Raw genomic sequence first — 15161 nt, 5'->3', positions numbered from 1 at the left:
GGCCGTTGGCCGTTAGAGGCGGGACCGGGAGGCGCGCTCCGCAGCCATCGCAGAGGGCTCTGTTAGCCTTTAACGCTGCTAAGAGCTGCATCTGCAGGGACAGCCAGCGGCCCTCTAATCAGAGCCAGGGCAGCTCCTCTGCAGAGGGGAAGGAGCACCGCGAAGAGTCAGTAAAGGGAGCCGAGGCGGCTTTGGAAAGCTTGCCCTGGGTGGAAACGTCCTTTGGAGAGGCCTCCTTAGCTGCCTTCTCCTGTCTCCTGGAAGGCCACAAAGCCAGCGCGGCAGCGCGCAGGGCTCTCTTGTGTAACCAGCACGAGTGACCACCTCCTGCAGTCTGACAAAACTTGCACTGTTCACACCCACCCAGCACAGTTCATAGAACCACAGAACGGTTGGAGTTAGAGGGGACCTCTAGAGATATACCATCCACCACCCCCCACCCCACCCCCATTGCAGGCACAGCTAGAGCAGGTTTGCCCAGGAATGTGTCTGGGAGGATTTTGAAAGTCTCCAGAGAAGGAAACTCAAACTCCACAACCTCTTTAGGCAGCCTGTTCCAGTGCTCCAGCACCCTCAAACTAAAGGAGCTTCTCCTTAAGTTCAAATGAAGCCTCCTGTGTTCTGTTTATACCCGTTGCCCCTTGTCCTATCATTGGTCACCACTGAGAAAAGCCTAGCCCCATCCTCATGGCCCTCACCTGTTAGAGATTTACATGCAGTTAAGATCCCCTCTCAGTCTGCTCTTTTCCAGGCTAAAGAGATCCAGGTCTTTCAGCCTCTCCTAAGAGGGATGCTCCAGTTCCAATGCTCTCATCCAACATGCACCTTCCCAGCATCTCCATGCGGCCCAAAGCGGCTTCCCACTTGGTCAGCAAGGTCATGGCCCTGACCCCAAAGCCACTGACATCAGAGAGGTGTCAGCTGGCACCAAGTGCGACATGGAGATGCTCCAGCCGCTGTCCTGCACTTGCCAATGTAGAAACTGGGTTCAGTTTCCAGCTGGGCATTCTGCCAGGGAGTCAGGTGAGTCACGGACACAGAGCACTTCCCCACAGCCTAGAAGCCAGACACCTCCTCAGCATGGCTGTGACAGTAACACAGCTTCTATAGGGCTGCTCACAGTCCCCGATGGACTGAGTGGCCTGGAAGGTGTTAGACCATGTCTCCTTCAAGCAGACCGCAGCCCCTGAGCCTCGTGTTTCTTTTGGGGATGGGGATGGCATCAGAGAGGATAAACTGCCCAAGCAGGTGTACTTGTCAGTACCTGGAAGTGAACTGCACAGGGCAACAGCTGCAGCAGTTCCCTGTGGCCATCCCACTGGACACCAGGCAGCTGATTCTGGCAGCAAACAACATCCTGTTCCTGCCAGCCGTGGAACTGAGCTTCTTGGCTGATTTGGTCTATCTGGACTGCAGGAGGAACCTCTTGGGGGACGACCTGGATTTCACTTTCATTGGCGTGGCCAAGCTTGTCTATCTAGACCTCAGTTTCAACAACCTCACACAAGTCACCTTCAGCACCTTCTCTAACCTCCTTAGCCTGGTGGTTTTGAAGATCTCAGACAATCCCAACCTTGTGGCCATCGAGAAGGCTGCTTTCACCAACAACACCTGGCTGAGGCACTTGGACGTGAGCCGGACAGGCTTAACATTTCTGGACACCAGCACTGTCCGTGACCTGCCCAACCTGAGGTTTCTGGGGCTCAGTGACAACCTGTGGCACTGCAACTGTTCTTTTTTGGACTTCATCACCTGGATGACAGAGAGCAACGTTCATTTTCCAGGTGAGGGCTGTGTAGGCAGGACCCTTCTCCTGCAGACTGGTGTGGAACTGAGAGGACTCACTGTTCTCTTTCTCAAAACTTCATGTCATGGCACTGTGCTGCTGCATGTCAAAATTGAGTCCCATCTTCTGGTGTTGGGCAAAACACAGATCCAAGCAGCTGGGCTACACATGCTTCACCCACAATCACACTTGCTCACATCCTCAGAACAGCCTGGGAGGTGTAGGCTTGCCTATGTTTATCCTTTATCAAGGGCTAAACTATAGCAGTTGTTATCACCCAATGACCCTTCTCCTGCCAAGAAGGGAGATCCAGAAAAGGAGAGTCTGCAATTAAAACAGATTGAATGAAACAGCAAAATTAACTAATGTAAATATAAAGTATACAAAGTTATACTCAGCCCAGTGAACGTACAGCAGTCACAATACACAGAAAAGCAGTCTTGAGGAGCACAATGATGGTGATCTCGAGAGAAGGTGGAGGAGGAAGACCTGAAGGTGACTTTTATGATATAGGATGCACCTGTGAGCCAACTGGGGTCAGCTGCACTGTCTTCTACCTCTCCTACCTTAAGCTCCTGACTGATCTGAAACTGCTAACAGCCTGCAGACCATGGCTGCTCTACGGTTCTATGCCAGCAAAATCAGGGTGAGCCTATATCTAGGAAGGACATTGCTGCTGGTCTAAAATGCCTGACTACAGCCTCAGGAGGTGTTCCTGTGCCTGTCAGTCACAGCATCCTATTGCTGCAGTGCTAAGAACGAGGAGCCCAATGTGGCTCCCCAAAAGCTGCTGCAGTTGCTGTCTGCAACTACCTGAAAGGAGGCTGTAGCCAGGTGGGGGCTGCAACCAGCATCAGAACAACAAGAGGACACAGTCTCAAGATGCACCAGGGGAGGTTTAGGCTGGATGTTAGGAAAGAGTTCTTCACAGAAAGAGTGATTGCCCATTGGAATGGGCTGCCCAGGGAGGTGGTGAAGTTACCACCACTGGAGGTGTTTAAGAGACTGGATGAGGCACTTGGTGCCATGGTTTAGTTGATTAGATGGTGTTGGATGATAGGTTGGACTTGATGATCTCGGTGGTCTTTTCCAACCTGGTTAATTCTATTCTATTCTAATTCTATTCAGTACCAGTATGTCCATAATGACCAGTTAAACACCCCCACACCTCTGTAGAAAAGCTTGCCTGCCTCTCTTCTGACCTGCTTGGGGCAGCCTTTCCAGCCCTGAGCTCTCCACCACTGTCCCCTTCACCTTAAACACCTCTTGCTAGCCTCTTCCTGCACAAACTGCCTGGCAGGCAGACCTAATTCATACAACCTCTACAGCAGCAATTCTGTGCAATGCTGAAAACAAAGCTGAGTTGAAAGCCAGCACCTCTCTCACTGGTAGGGTCTCTGGGAGAAGTTTGAGTAGTGTGGAACTCAGCAGGATTTTAGCTGCTCACTTCCATGGGGTTGTGATCACACCCTGCTCCCTGCTGACACATTTTCAAGCATGGAAAGTGTCCACAGTGCCCTTTGCCTTAAAAGCATGGCAGCTGTTGTGCCAAGACACATAAAAATTACAAGTCCTGCCACCTCCAGCTGTCACAGTGCTCCTCAGAGCAGGTATGTTTGACTGATCCTCTGTGTCAGACTGTGACTCAACACTCAGAGGTCAATGGAAGACTTTGGGAGCTCTGGTTTGGGTCCTAGATGGCATTTGATTGACAGAGTGAAACAGAATGCAAGCTGTACTCAGAGAAGTGTCAGCATTCTTATGGCTGGGAGGCTCCATATGTTCTCACTCTTTCTCCAGCACCCCAGAGTGTCCCAAAATAAGAAATGTGTGTGCAATGCAGGTGAGCATTGAGTCCCATGGGCTGCAGCAGCACAGCTTCCTTCTGATGAAAAACTGTTTCTCTGAAACAGGGTCTCCAAGAGTTCTTTCCTTACAGTCAAGTAAGAAATGGCCACAAAAGAGCCCAAGAGGAGAAAGGGGAAGAGCAAATGGAAGCTGGTGTTAAGACAGAACCCAATTGGGGACATTTCTGTGTCTTGTTAGATGCACTAACCTCCCCATAGGCAGTAAAGTGTTTTATTTTCCTGTACAGGTTACAGGCAGATATGGAACAGTGTAAAAGAAGTACTGTTCTTATCAGTGAGATTGGAGATAACACACTGAACCTTGAAACAGGAGAATAAAGCTCTCTGCAAGCAGCTTGAGAGGGTAGGAGTAGGAAAGGCAATGGAAGCAAAAAACAGGGGTAAGAGTATGGATCCCTGCACCATGCTTGGGAAAATGGGGAAGCAAAGAAACCCAGGAGGCTGCTTCACTTCCCTGCTGTGTTAGGTTTTGCTGTGTCTTGGTAAGATGTGGGTGAGTCCCTAAGAGGCTGTGTGCCTCCTGGGACTGCTGTGAGGGCTGGGCAAAGCTTTCACATTGCCAGTAAAGCTGTGCACAGGCTGAACACCCTGTGTCACCAACAGCCAGCTGCCTTTAGGCAGCTCCCTCTTTACTGGGACTAGTTGGCCCTAAACTGAGGGCTGCAACAGGAGATGACAGCTCCAGTGCAAAGGGATGTTGGGACAGAGCCCTGAAATCTAATGCAAGCAGATACCTATCCTGGCCCTCAAAAAGCTGCTGCTGCTCCACAGAGCACCTCTGCAGCAGTGTTGTATGCTCAGGTGGATCTGTGTAGTCTAGATGCTGACAGGAAGTTGTCTTAGCACCACATTGCTGCCTCTTTGAAACAGCTCCAGGAACAAGGATTCAGCCACTGCCCTGGGGAGCCTCTTCCAGTGTTTGCAAACCCTTTCTATAAAGAACTTTCTTCTAATATCCAGTCTAAACCTCCCCTGGTTCAACTTGAGGTTATTGCCTGTTGTCCTATTGCTTCTTACTTGGGAGAGAAGTCCAATACCCACCTTACTACAGGCCCACCCTCAGCCTCCTCTACTCCACACTAAATAGCTCCAGTTCCCTCAGCCACTCCTCTCAAGACTTGCTCTCCAGACCCTCCAGCAGCTTTGTTGCTCCTCTCTGGACCCACTGCAGCACCTCAATGTCTGTCTTGTAGTGAGGGTCTCCAGTACTCAAGGTGTAGCCTCACCAGTGCCAAGTGTAGGACAATCCCTTCCCTGGTCCTGTTTGTCACACTGTTTCTGATACAGGCCAGGAAGATGTTTGCCTTCTTTGCAATCTGAGCACACTGCTGGTTTCTATTCACCTGTCAGCCAGCACCCCCAGGCCTTTGCTTGGCAGCTTTCCAGCCACTCTTCCCTAAGCCTGGAATGTTTGTGGGGTTGGTGTGACCAAAGTGCAGGACCCAGCACTTGGCCTTGTTGAATGAATCATAAGTGGAACTCAATCACTGATGAATTTCCTCTTCCTGTACCTCTGAGCAGGTGAGGCAGTGCCTACCTGCAAACACCCCCCAGTTGTCCAATGCACACAAGCCTCATTATTCCAGCATAATTTAGGCTACATCACTTCAGAAGATGTCTGAGATTAAAAATCCAAACACAAGTGCTCTTCTACCAAAATAAAGCACTCCATCAGCAGAGATGAAAGGTGCAGGGACAGCAGTTTGCCACAGTGGCATGATCCAGTGGGCAGTATTTTCCTTTGGACATCATCCTGGCAACCTGGCAAGAGTTTGCCTGTCTGGTTTTACCTAAGACATGGAGAGAGAGGGATGTGATATTTGTAGACATTTCCCAGGAGATTAGCACACCCCTCCATCATTTTTCTACCAACAATCCTGCTCATGAATGCTTAACACAAGTGAGTGTCTTGCTTCTGCTTTTCTCTCTGCAGATGCTGACAACATCACCTGCTACACCCCAGAAAGCCTGCATGGCCAGAAAATGCCTGTGGTGGAGGTACAGCTCCACTTCAGCTGCCTGACCCAGCTGTACAAGCAGGACTACATCTTTCTGTGCCTCGTTGGCTTCTGCATGTTCTTTGCTGGCACCATGGCAGCCTGGCTGGCTGGCATCTGTGTTGTCATCTATGAATTCCATACTTCAAAGGGGGAGGAGGAAGAGGAGGAGGAAGACACAGTCACATAGGATCAGTTCTGCAAATCCTTCTGAATGCTCACTGTGGGAACTGAAGGCAGCCTTTCCTGCCCAGTTTCCCACTTGATGTCCCACTCCAGATGAAATAAAACTGCAAGAGATGAAAGTCTTTGTGCTCCCAGTTCACTCACTGTGCTTCCTCCACTTGTCTTCTTCCACCAGGACTCTGGCATAATATTTTTAGGAGGCATAAGAGGAGTGCACAGTGCCAGGTGGTTTACACTCCCACCTCACCGTGAAACCACAGCAAAGAAAGGTCATAGGGACTGACTTGAAGAGGTACAATCTGAGGTCATTTAGTCTAACACCCCTGCAGGCTGGGGAGAGGCCTTGAACACAAGCCCTATGAGGAGAGGCTGAGGGAGCTGGGGTTGTTTAGCCTGGAGAAGGGGAGGCTCAGGGCAGACCTTATTGCTCTCTACAACTACCTGAAGGGAGGTTGTAGACAGGTGGAGGTTGGTCTCTTGTCCCAGGCAAGCAGCACCAGAACAAGAGGACACAGTCTCAAGCTGCACCAGGGGAAGTTTAGGCTTGAGGTGAGGAGAAAGTTCTTCACAGAAAGTTATTTGCCGTTGGAATTGGCTGCCCAGGGAGGTGGTGGAGTCACCATCCCTGGAGGTGTTCAAGAGGGCTTTGGATGTGGCACTTGGTGCCATGGTTTAGTAGTCATGAGGTGTTGGGTGGCAGGTTGGACTCAATGATCTTTGAGGTCTTTTCCAACCTTATTGATTCTATGAGAGTAGGTTGCTCAGAGCCCCATCCAACCTGACCTGGAATGTTCCCAGAGATGGGACATCTACCACTTCTCTGGGCAACCTGGGCCAGCGTTTCACCACCCTTATTGTAAAAAGTTTCTTCTTTTAGCTAGTCTAAATCTCCTCTCTTTTAGTTTAAAATCACCACCTGTGTTCTGTCACAAACGGGCCCTGCTAGAAAGGCCATCTCCAGCTTCCTGATCAGCCCCTTTAAGTACTGAAAGGCCACAAGAAGATCTCCCCAGTGCCTTTTCTTCTCCAGGCTGAACAACCCCAACTCTCCCTGTCTGTCCTCACAGCAGGGAGGTTCCAGCTCTGGCATCATTTCTGTGGCCTCCTCTGGCCCTGCTCCAGCAGGTCCATGTCTCTCCTGTGTTGAGGACTCCAGTGCTGGACCCAGCATCGCAGGTGGGGGCTCAGCAGAGCGAAGCAGAAGGGCAGATCCCCTCCCTCCACCTGCTGCCCACGCTTCTGGGGATGCAGCCCAGGACACGGTTGGCTTCTGGGCTGTGACTGTCGGCTCATGTCCAGCTCCTCACCATCCAGCACCTCCACAGAGTTGCTCTCCAGCTCTTCATCCCACATAGGACCGATGCTCCATGGGGAGCTGCAAGACACAGGCACAGCAAAACCCGCGCAGAGCCACACGGCCTGGTACCAAACGCACCTCCCACCAGGGCGCTCACTGCCACCCCGAGCAGCGCCCCGCCCCGCCCCGCTCCGCTCCGCCCGCCGCTGGGTGCCACCTGGGGGCAGTGCCGCCTGGGGGCAGTGCCGGGGGAAGAGCCCCGCCCCGGGCCAGCCCAGCTCGCGGTCCCGTCCTAGCTCTCGGCTCCGTCCTGGTCCCGCTGCCGCTGCGCCTTGGGCTGCTCCGCGCCGCGCCGAAGGGTGAGTGGGAGCCGGGGGCTTGTTTGGTGCTGGTTACCCTGATGGTAGGGAGCACAGAACAAAGGGCCGAGCCTTCCCCTTTGTCCCTGCGGGGAAAGGGGCCGCGGGGAGGGCAGAGCGCGGGGGCTCAGGCGCGGAGTCTGACACCCCACCCCTCCCGCTTTGCAGAGCCTTTGGAGCTCATCCTGGCCGGAGAGAAAGTCTGCCCTTGGGTCGGGTAGTGCTACCGGAATCTAAGAACGGGGAGGTTTAATCAGCTTTGCTGACTCATAATTGCCCCCGTGTTATGGCAGACTTGGTAAGGAGCCTTATTCTGGAGTGAAGGCACCTCCGGGCAGCTCTTCTGTGCAGGTTGCAGCAGTGCTCTCTCATGCTGCAGAATCCCCTGGTCGTGTGGCTCCCACCTTGAACGCTTGTGCAGGGAGGACACAAACTCAGGCCTGTGCATCAGTGGCTGTCAGCAAGTCCTTGCGGCAGCAGACAAAGGTTACTGAAGTGCACAAGCTCCGGAAACAGCGGCGAGGCGAGGCGAGGCGCGGCAATCGGATGGTCCTGCGGACTTCGGAGTGCTTTGTTGGTCTCCAGATTACTAGAGCAAAAGTTGGAGCAACACTTTTACACTAGTAGGGTAGGAGTCGTAGCTTTGTAATACTCCCCACTGTGCTGATAAAATACTGTACTGACAACCCCTGGATTATAATTTAACACCATGAAGATAAAATGCCTGGTCGATGCTGGCAGGTAGGGTTCTCCACCAACCCTGTCATTTGAAGGGGCAAATGTGCCCATCAACCTGCTCTACAGGGTGGGAACTTGTTCTCTTTTCAGTGTCTTATCTGTCAGGCACTATCCCCTACTACACGTGGGTTCAGCTGACGTTTCTTATTACGTGAGGTTTTGAATGTGCTTACTGCTAAATTGTTTACCAGACTTGATGTGGACAAAGTCAGCTGCTGTCCACACCTTGCTCCATCCATAATGATCCCGTTGCAAAGGAAAACTAACCCCCTCTTGAGGATCCCATGTGAAGGGTGCTAGTGCTGCTGCAGTGGGAAGGCTGTTTGCACTGGTTCAGTGACAGATTGTGGTGGTGGGACAGTACAAGAGACACCAAAACTTCTCCACTTTGTGGAGGCACCAGATGGAGATAGGAATCATCTGACATTTGGTTTGGAGAGGGAATTTTGTCAGAGCTGGAGACATCTCTGCTGCCTTCTTCTGATGCACCATTTTGGGTCATGCAGACAGACAATGCCTGAGGTTTGGGATTGTACAAGAGGACCTGTGCTAAGTGGTTGTGAGGAAGGGCTCTTGTGCTGCCTTGCAGCTGGGAAAGGTGTTGGAGTGCTTGGTGTCAGGCAGCTCCCAGCAGCACAAGGTGATGGCATGCCCAGTAGATGGGGAGCAGGAAGAAGGGAGAAGCATGTAACAAGGTCTTGCTGCAGGGTGATGTGGTGGAGGCTGCTGGATGCACCTTCTGCTCTGCACTTCTGTCTTGGATCTGCATGAGGAGGTGCAGATGCATTAAATGCAAGTCACGCAGGCCTTAGTGTCTCCTGGCTGGCAGACTTGCTCATGCAGCTGGTCAATGCCAGCAGTTGCTTGTTGCTGGAGACTGTTCACTGATTTGTGACTCTGAGAGGGTTCCTTGAAGCTGTGAGCATTGTTCACCTTGCCAACTCCTCTTTGCTAAAAAGGTTTGGTTATTATTGCTCTTGTGGTAGCTTTCATTATAATTATTTTATGTAAGGAGGACCTCAGTGGTATAAACTAACCATTCATGTAGCTCAGCTCCTTTCAGCTCAGGATTTCTGAGCCAGTTCACATTTGGTTGTATTACAAGTCCTACCTTGCCTCTCATTCCCAGAATCTGCCCAGTTTCCCAGGAGCTAATAAAAGCTACCTGCATTGGCAGCATCCCTTGGCAGGGAGTTCCACAGCTGTTTCCTGCTGCATGAAGGAGCACCTCCTTTGGTTTCTCCTGAATCTGTTTCCTTGCTTCATTTGGTGGACTGTAGCTCTGGTCTTGGAGCTCTTGCATTGGAGCTCTTGGTGAAGGAGCAGTTTTTATCCATCTCCCCAGAGTGTCCCTGCAGGCACAGCACTGTGTCAGTGAGGTCGTGGGACTTAGACGCAGCCAAGCTGATGGGACCTACTGTTGTTGGCTGTAGTCCTGCTCTGAGCTGGAGGCTGGACCAGGGCCCTCCAGACACCACCTCCCACCAGCACTGAAATGATTTTAAGTGTTGCTTGACAGGAACTGAGCAGAGAGCCCTTGATTTGTACTGCCCAATGCCCAGCAGGCACCAAGAGGTGAAAATTCCCCAACTCATTGCTTCATAGAATCTTATGTAGAATGATTTGGATTGGAAGGGACCTCCAAAGGTCATCTTGTCCAACCTCCCTGCAGTAAGCAGGAACATCCTCCACAGGATCAGATTGTCCAGAGCCTTGAAAATCTGCAAGGATAGAGCCTCAACTACCTCCCTGAGCAGTTTCACTGCCCTCATGGTAAAGAACTTCCTCCTAACATCCAGCTTAAATCTGCTCTTCTCTAATTTCAAACCACTGCCCCTTGTCCTGTCACTGCAGGCCCTTCTAAACAGTCCCTTTCCAGCCTTCTTGTAGGCTCTCTTCAGGCACTGGAAGGCCTCTTTTCCTTCACCCAGTCCCCATGCTGGCAGGTCTTGGGGTCTGTGCTCAGTAGCTCTTTCACCCATGCCTGTAGTGAGCTGCCACTTCTCCAGTCACACCCTGAGACAGTAATGGGCTCTCTTTGTCCAACAGCAGCAAGATGGTTGTTCTCTCAAAGGAGTATGGCTATGTCATGCTGACAGGAGCTGCCAGCTTTGTCTTGGTCGGGCACCTCGCGGTCAAAGTGGCCAAGGCCCGCAAGAAGTACAACGTGGAGGTGAGTGCTTGGGCTGAGGGATGGGGAGGTTGGAGCTGGGCTGTGAGGGATGGTGCAGCTGACATCTTTTTTGGGGTTTTTTGGAGTGTCTTGCTGACATTTCCTGCCCTGCCACATGGATGCAGGAGGGATGGAGCTGCCATTCTGGCTTTCCAGACTGGAGCAGACAGCATGACAAAGCTCAGAGTTTGGGATATCAGGCACTTGGCATCAGGCCAAGGCAGCTGAGGGTGCCAGGCTTTGAACCTGGGAGCACTGATGTGCAGGAAACCTCCCTGCAAAGAAGGCTGGTGCAGCACTGGGGGAAAAGGGGTTCAAGTGGAACAAAAGTGACAGAGGGGGTTCAGTAGCTCAGAGGGAGCACACAAGCCCTATCACAAGAGTCTTTCAAAGTGACCTTCCCTCATCTGTTGAGCTGCCCATAAACTGGGCAGGGCTGTGTGCTGGGTGGGGGCAAGCCCACATGACTCATGGCAAGTCCATGAGTCAGGGCAGTGGCAGGCAGTGCTTGCTGTACCATTTGGCTCCAAGCACAAATGCTCCTTTGCTCTTTCCTCGTGTCACTTGGGGAAGTGACAAGCAGGGGTGGGTGCAAGGTGCCACAGGCCCTAGGTGCTTGTTGGGGTGGCTCCAGTCCTGCATGGTGCAGCAAAAATGCCCAGTGTGGTGCACAGGACACTGTATTTCAGGGTTGGGGAAGCCTCTACAGCCAGGCTGCAACCCTGTGCTGAGGAAGACAGCATCCTCCCAGCCTGCTCCTGGGTGATGGGCTGCTGACAGTTCTCCACGGGACACATTGGGGCATGTTCTCTGTAACCCTGCTTCTCTCCCTCCCAGAAAGATGTGATTTGATAGGGAGGTCTCCTTGTGCCTGGCTATCTTCTCTTCGAAGAAGGGCCAGCTCCAGGGAGTAGCCAGGCCCTTAGGGATTTCAGGAAGTGGCCTGAAGCAAGAGCCGTTTCAACTAAGCATTTGTGGAGCACAGGCAGGAAACACTGACTACATTTTAAATCTGGGCTCCCTGGGGAGGGGTGCTGCAGGCCACACTCCTCACTGCAGAACAGGCTCTCCAGCCCAGAGTGCAGTTGCTGACAGGCTGCTGGTGGTTTGTGTTTTCTGGCAGTATCCAACCATGTACAGCACAGACCCCGAGCATGGGCGAGTGTTCAACTGCATCCAGCGCGCACACCAGAACACGTAAGTACCGGCCTGAGTGTGGGCTGAGAGCACACCAGGCTCTGGAGCAGGCCTACAGCTAGAGACTCACTGCTGCCAGCTGCTTGGCTTCAGGCTCAAAGCTTGAGGACAACACATGGCCATGCAGTGCTTAGCAGAAGGCCCTGCTGGCCCCTTACCATGCCTTAAACCATGAGATGGGGCTGTGAAGCAGCCTCCTCCTCCCCAGTGCCTGGCCCTTTGCCTTAAGGCACTAGAAATCTTGTTTCCAAAGGAACCTGTCTGGGGGCTGCTGATCTGCTGTATTATAGTATCATAGTATCAGCCAGGGTTGGAAGGGACCACAAGGATCATCTAGTTCCATCCCCCCTGCCATGGGCAGGGACACCCCACACTAGATCAGGCTGGTCAGAGCCTCATCCAGCCTGGGCTTAAACACCTCCAGGGATGGGGCCTCAACCACCTCCCTGGACAACCCATTCCAGGGCTTCACCACTCTCATGGTGAAGAACTTCCTCCTCACATCCAGCCTGAATCTCCCCACCTCCAGCTTCATTCCATTCCCCCTAGTCCTATCACTACCTGAGATCCTGAGAAGTCCCTCCCCAGCCTTCTTGTAGGCTCCCTTCAGATACTGGAAGGCCACAATTAGGTCACCTTGGAGCCTTCTCTTCTGTAGACTGAACAGCCCCAACTCCTTCAGTCTGTCCTCATAGGAGAGGTGCTCCAGCCCTCTGATCATCCTCATGGCCCTCCTCTGGACACGTTCCAGCACATCCATATCCCTCTTGTAATAGGGGCTCCAGAACTGGACACAGTACTCCAGGTGGGGTCTCACCAGAGCTGAGTAGAGGGGGAGAATCACCTCCCTGGACCTGCTGGCCACACTTCTCCTGATGCAGCCCAGGATCTGATTGGCTTTCCAGGCTGTTGTGCTGCCCAGGTCTCCCTGGGAAGAGGCCTGAATCCACTCAGCTACTGTGGACCTGGTCAGAGGAGTGCTGGGAGGAACCACTCCTGGGCTAGCTGATGGTAAGGAGGGTTTAGCAGTGGCTTGGGGCACAAAATGGAAAAGCTGAGTGGATAGCTTTGAATAGAGTTAGGGACGTGGGGAGAAGTCCTTAAAGTCTGGCATGCTCAGATTCCCTCTTTCCTCCTTCTGTGGCCAACAGTACTGAGTATGGAACTTGTAATAGCCAGGCCCAACAGAGACCTTGGCAGGTAACGCTCACAGCTGTCTGTGTTTCTGGAGTTTCCTCTTTGTAAGCAGCATGGGCACAAACACAGCCTCTCTTGGCTTTTCTTTTCAGACTGGAAGTCTACCCTGCCTTCCTGTTCTTTTTAGCCACTGGTGGACTCTACCACCCGGTAAGTGACGCTGCGGTGCAGGTCTGCATGACTGAACTCTGCTCTTGCTCCCTGACTTGGGGAGGGTGGAGAGCAGGAGGCCAAGCTTGCCCTTCTGGAGGCAGCAGGTTCCTTCACTAGCTTCAAGGCTGTGTCCCTTCTGAAAAGTGCAGCTGCAGAAGATCTTGTGCAGGGGAATCACAAGTATTCAGTAACCTCATCACTGCTGCCACAGCTATTAATTAGATGCCTTTCCTTTCCCTCAGGCTGCTTTGTTGGACAAACAGAAGCATTCACAGCCTCCAGTCCATGAGTGGGAAGGGCTGGTTGTGTGAACAGAAACCTCTTCCCCCCCACTTCTAAAGATCTAACTCTATTTTGATGAGGAGTTTCTGATGAGAATAGACAGGGTACATGGTGATCTTCCCACTCACTTCTGCTACCAAAGGAGGTGCACAAAGGAGCAGAAAAAGCCTGGATTATTTCATCTGAGAGATGTAGACAGCTCCTAAGGAGGCAGGTGTGGGAGAGGCCAAAACCAGTAGCTGTTTCTTTGCCACCAATAGACAAATCAGGTCCTCCTTGAGTACTCTTTTTGAGAGACAGAAGGAAGCAGCAGAGACAAATGTGGTCAACTGGAGCCACCTTGCAGCAAGCTCCAAATTAAGAGGCAAGGTGGAAGTTTGTAATACCTGTAACAGGAAAACCCTTGTAACTGCTGGAGACTGCAGACTAGGGCTGGGGGCAACAGCTGCCCCCAGGATCCCGGTGTTTGGTCTAGCTCACTGACTGGGCAGGTGAGATTTGACACCTGCTGCCTGTGTGACAACCACTACTTGCTTGGGAAGAACTGTGCTGCATAAGAGCAAGGTTCTGCAGCACATCACATCCTCTCTCCCCATAAGTGTAATGAAAAGAGTAGCTCTTGCACAAAACCCACCCCAGCACCCTGCACATCAGTCACCTGCTTCCCCAGTGCTGACCCCCAGGTGTCCTAGCAAGGTCAGGACCAGGCTGTAGTTGGTGATCACTTTTAGCAGGTCTTATGAGGAGCAGCTGAGGGAACTGGGGTTCCTCAAGAACCCAGCCTCAAGAAAAGGAGGCTGAGGGGAGACCTCATTGCTTTCTACAACTGCCTGCAAGGAGGTTGGAGCAAGGTGGGGGGGTCAGTCTCTTCTCCCCAGTAATAAATGATAGGAGGAGAGGAAATGGCTTCAAGTTGCACCAGGGGAGGTTTAGGCTGGCTATTCCTGGAGGTGTTTAGAGGAGGCAGAGATGTGGTGCTGAGGGGCATGGGTTAGCACCAGGCTTGGTAGAGTTAGATAATGGCTGGACTCAATGATCAACTGAAACAGTTCTATGGTTCTTTGAAGCAGAGCTGCTCTAACAGCTCAGAACACAACAGCAACAAGTCTCCAAAACCTTTTAATGCTTCTCCTTTCTCTCTAGCGGGTTGCCACAGGGCTTGGCATGACCTGGATCCTTGGGAGAATCCTCTATGCCTATGGCTACTACACAGGAGGTAAGGGCTTTACCCTGCAGCACACAGCAGGGCCTTGGAAACTCAGTTCTCCTCCAGTGGCTTCAGGGCTCTTTGCTCCAGCTCACATCAAGGAGGCAGCATAGAGCTTCCAGTGAGGGTGCAGAGAAAAGGGGGCAGGTCCTCAGGCTGCTGACCCTGCATCACACTTTGCTGCTGGTGGGAAGGGCTCTCCTCTAATGGCAGCATAGATGGAGGGTGGGTACACGGCCTGAGCTGGGGCCTGCCATAAGATTGAGCTTTGCTCCCTGCTCCCTCTTTAACTTTCCGGGTGGGTGAGCCTGTCAGTGGTAGGCTGCAGAACTGACTAAACATGCCTGTCTTGTTTCCAGACCCCAAAAATCGAAGGAGAGGGGCCATTGGTTCACTTGCACTCCTTGGGCTGGTGGGCACAGGCATCTTCTCAGCCTGCCAGCACCTTGGCTGGATCGCCCAGGGTCGCTGCAGATCTTTATGATGCAGATCACTGTGAGGACCAGCCTGATGCCTGCTTGGGAAACTGAAGGGATTTGTGTTTGGTTTCTTCTAGAACATTTCATTTCCTGGTTGGTTTGTTTGGTTTCTTTCTTCTCATTCAATAAAATGAAGTTGTCAGTTCTGTATTTCCATTCTAAAGTTGGAGGGCTTTTGCAGAGGGCTAGAATGACTCTGGGTTTTGTGGGTCTACAGAAGTCTGCCTGCCAGGCAGAGGTGT

At 52.2% G+C, this 15161-nt stretch overlaps 2 protein-coding genes across 2 annotated transcripts; both read left to right on the top strand.

Moving 5' to 3' along the window:
* Positions 1-1159: 1159 nt before the first annotated feature.
* LRRC52 (leucine rich repeat containing 52) lies at positions 1160-5918 on the top strand. The gene is made up of 2 exons (XM_068140516.1): positions 1160-1784; positions 5588-5918. Exons 1-2 carry the CDS (start codon positions 1160-1162, stop codon positions 5839-5841), a joined length of 879 nt encoding a protein of 292 aa, XP_067996617.1. The 3' UTR covers positions 5842-5918.
* A 1466-nt stretch (positions 5919-7384) lies between these two features.
* MGST3 (microsomal glutathione S-transferase 3) lies at positions 7385-15069 on the top strand. The gene is made up of 6 exons (XM_068141504.1): positions 7385-7493; positions 10281-10404; positions 11528-11601; positions 12891-12948; positions 14377-14449; positions 14800-15069. Exons 2-6 carry the CDS (start codon positions 10288-10290, stop codon positions 14922-14924), a joined length of 447 nt encoding a protein of 148 aa, XP_067997605.1. The 5' UTR covers positions 7385-7493; positions 10281-10287; the 3' UTR covers positions 14925-15069.
* Positions 15070-15161: the final 92 nt, after the last annotated feature.

This window comes from Melanerpes formicivorus, unplaced genomic scaffold (assembly GCF_026170545.1).
Source record: "Melanerpes formicivorus ecotype bairdi unplaced genomic scaffold, bMelFor1.0.p_v2 SCAF_7, whole genome shotgun sequence".
Classification (NCBI taxonomy): domain Eukaryota; kingdom Metazoa; phylum Chordata; class Aves; order Piciformes; family Picidae; genus Melanerpes; species Melanerpes formicivorus.
This window is presented reverse-complemented; position numbering and strand designations above follow the sequence as displayed.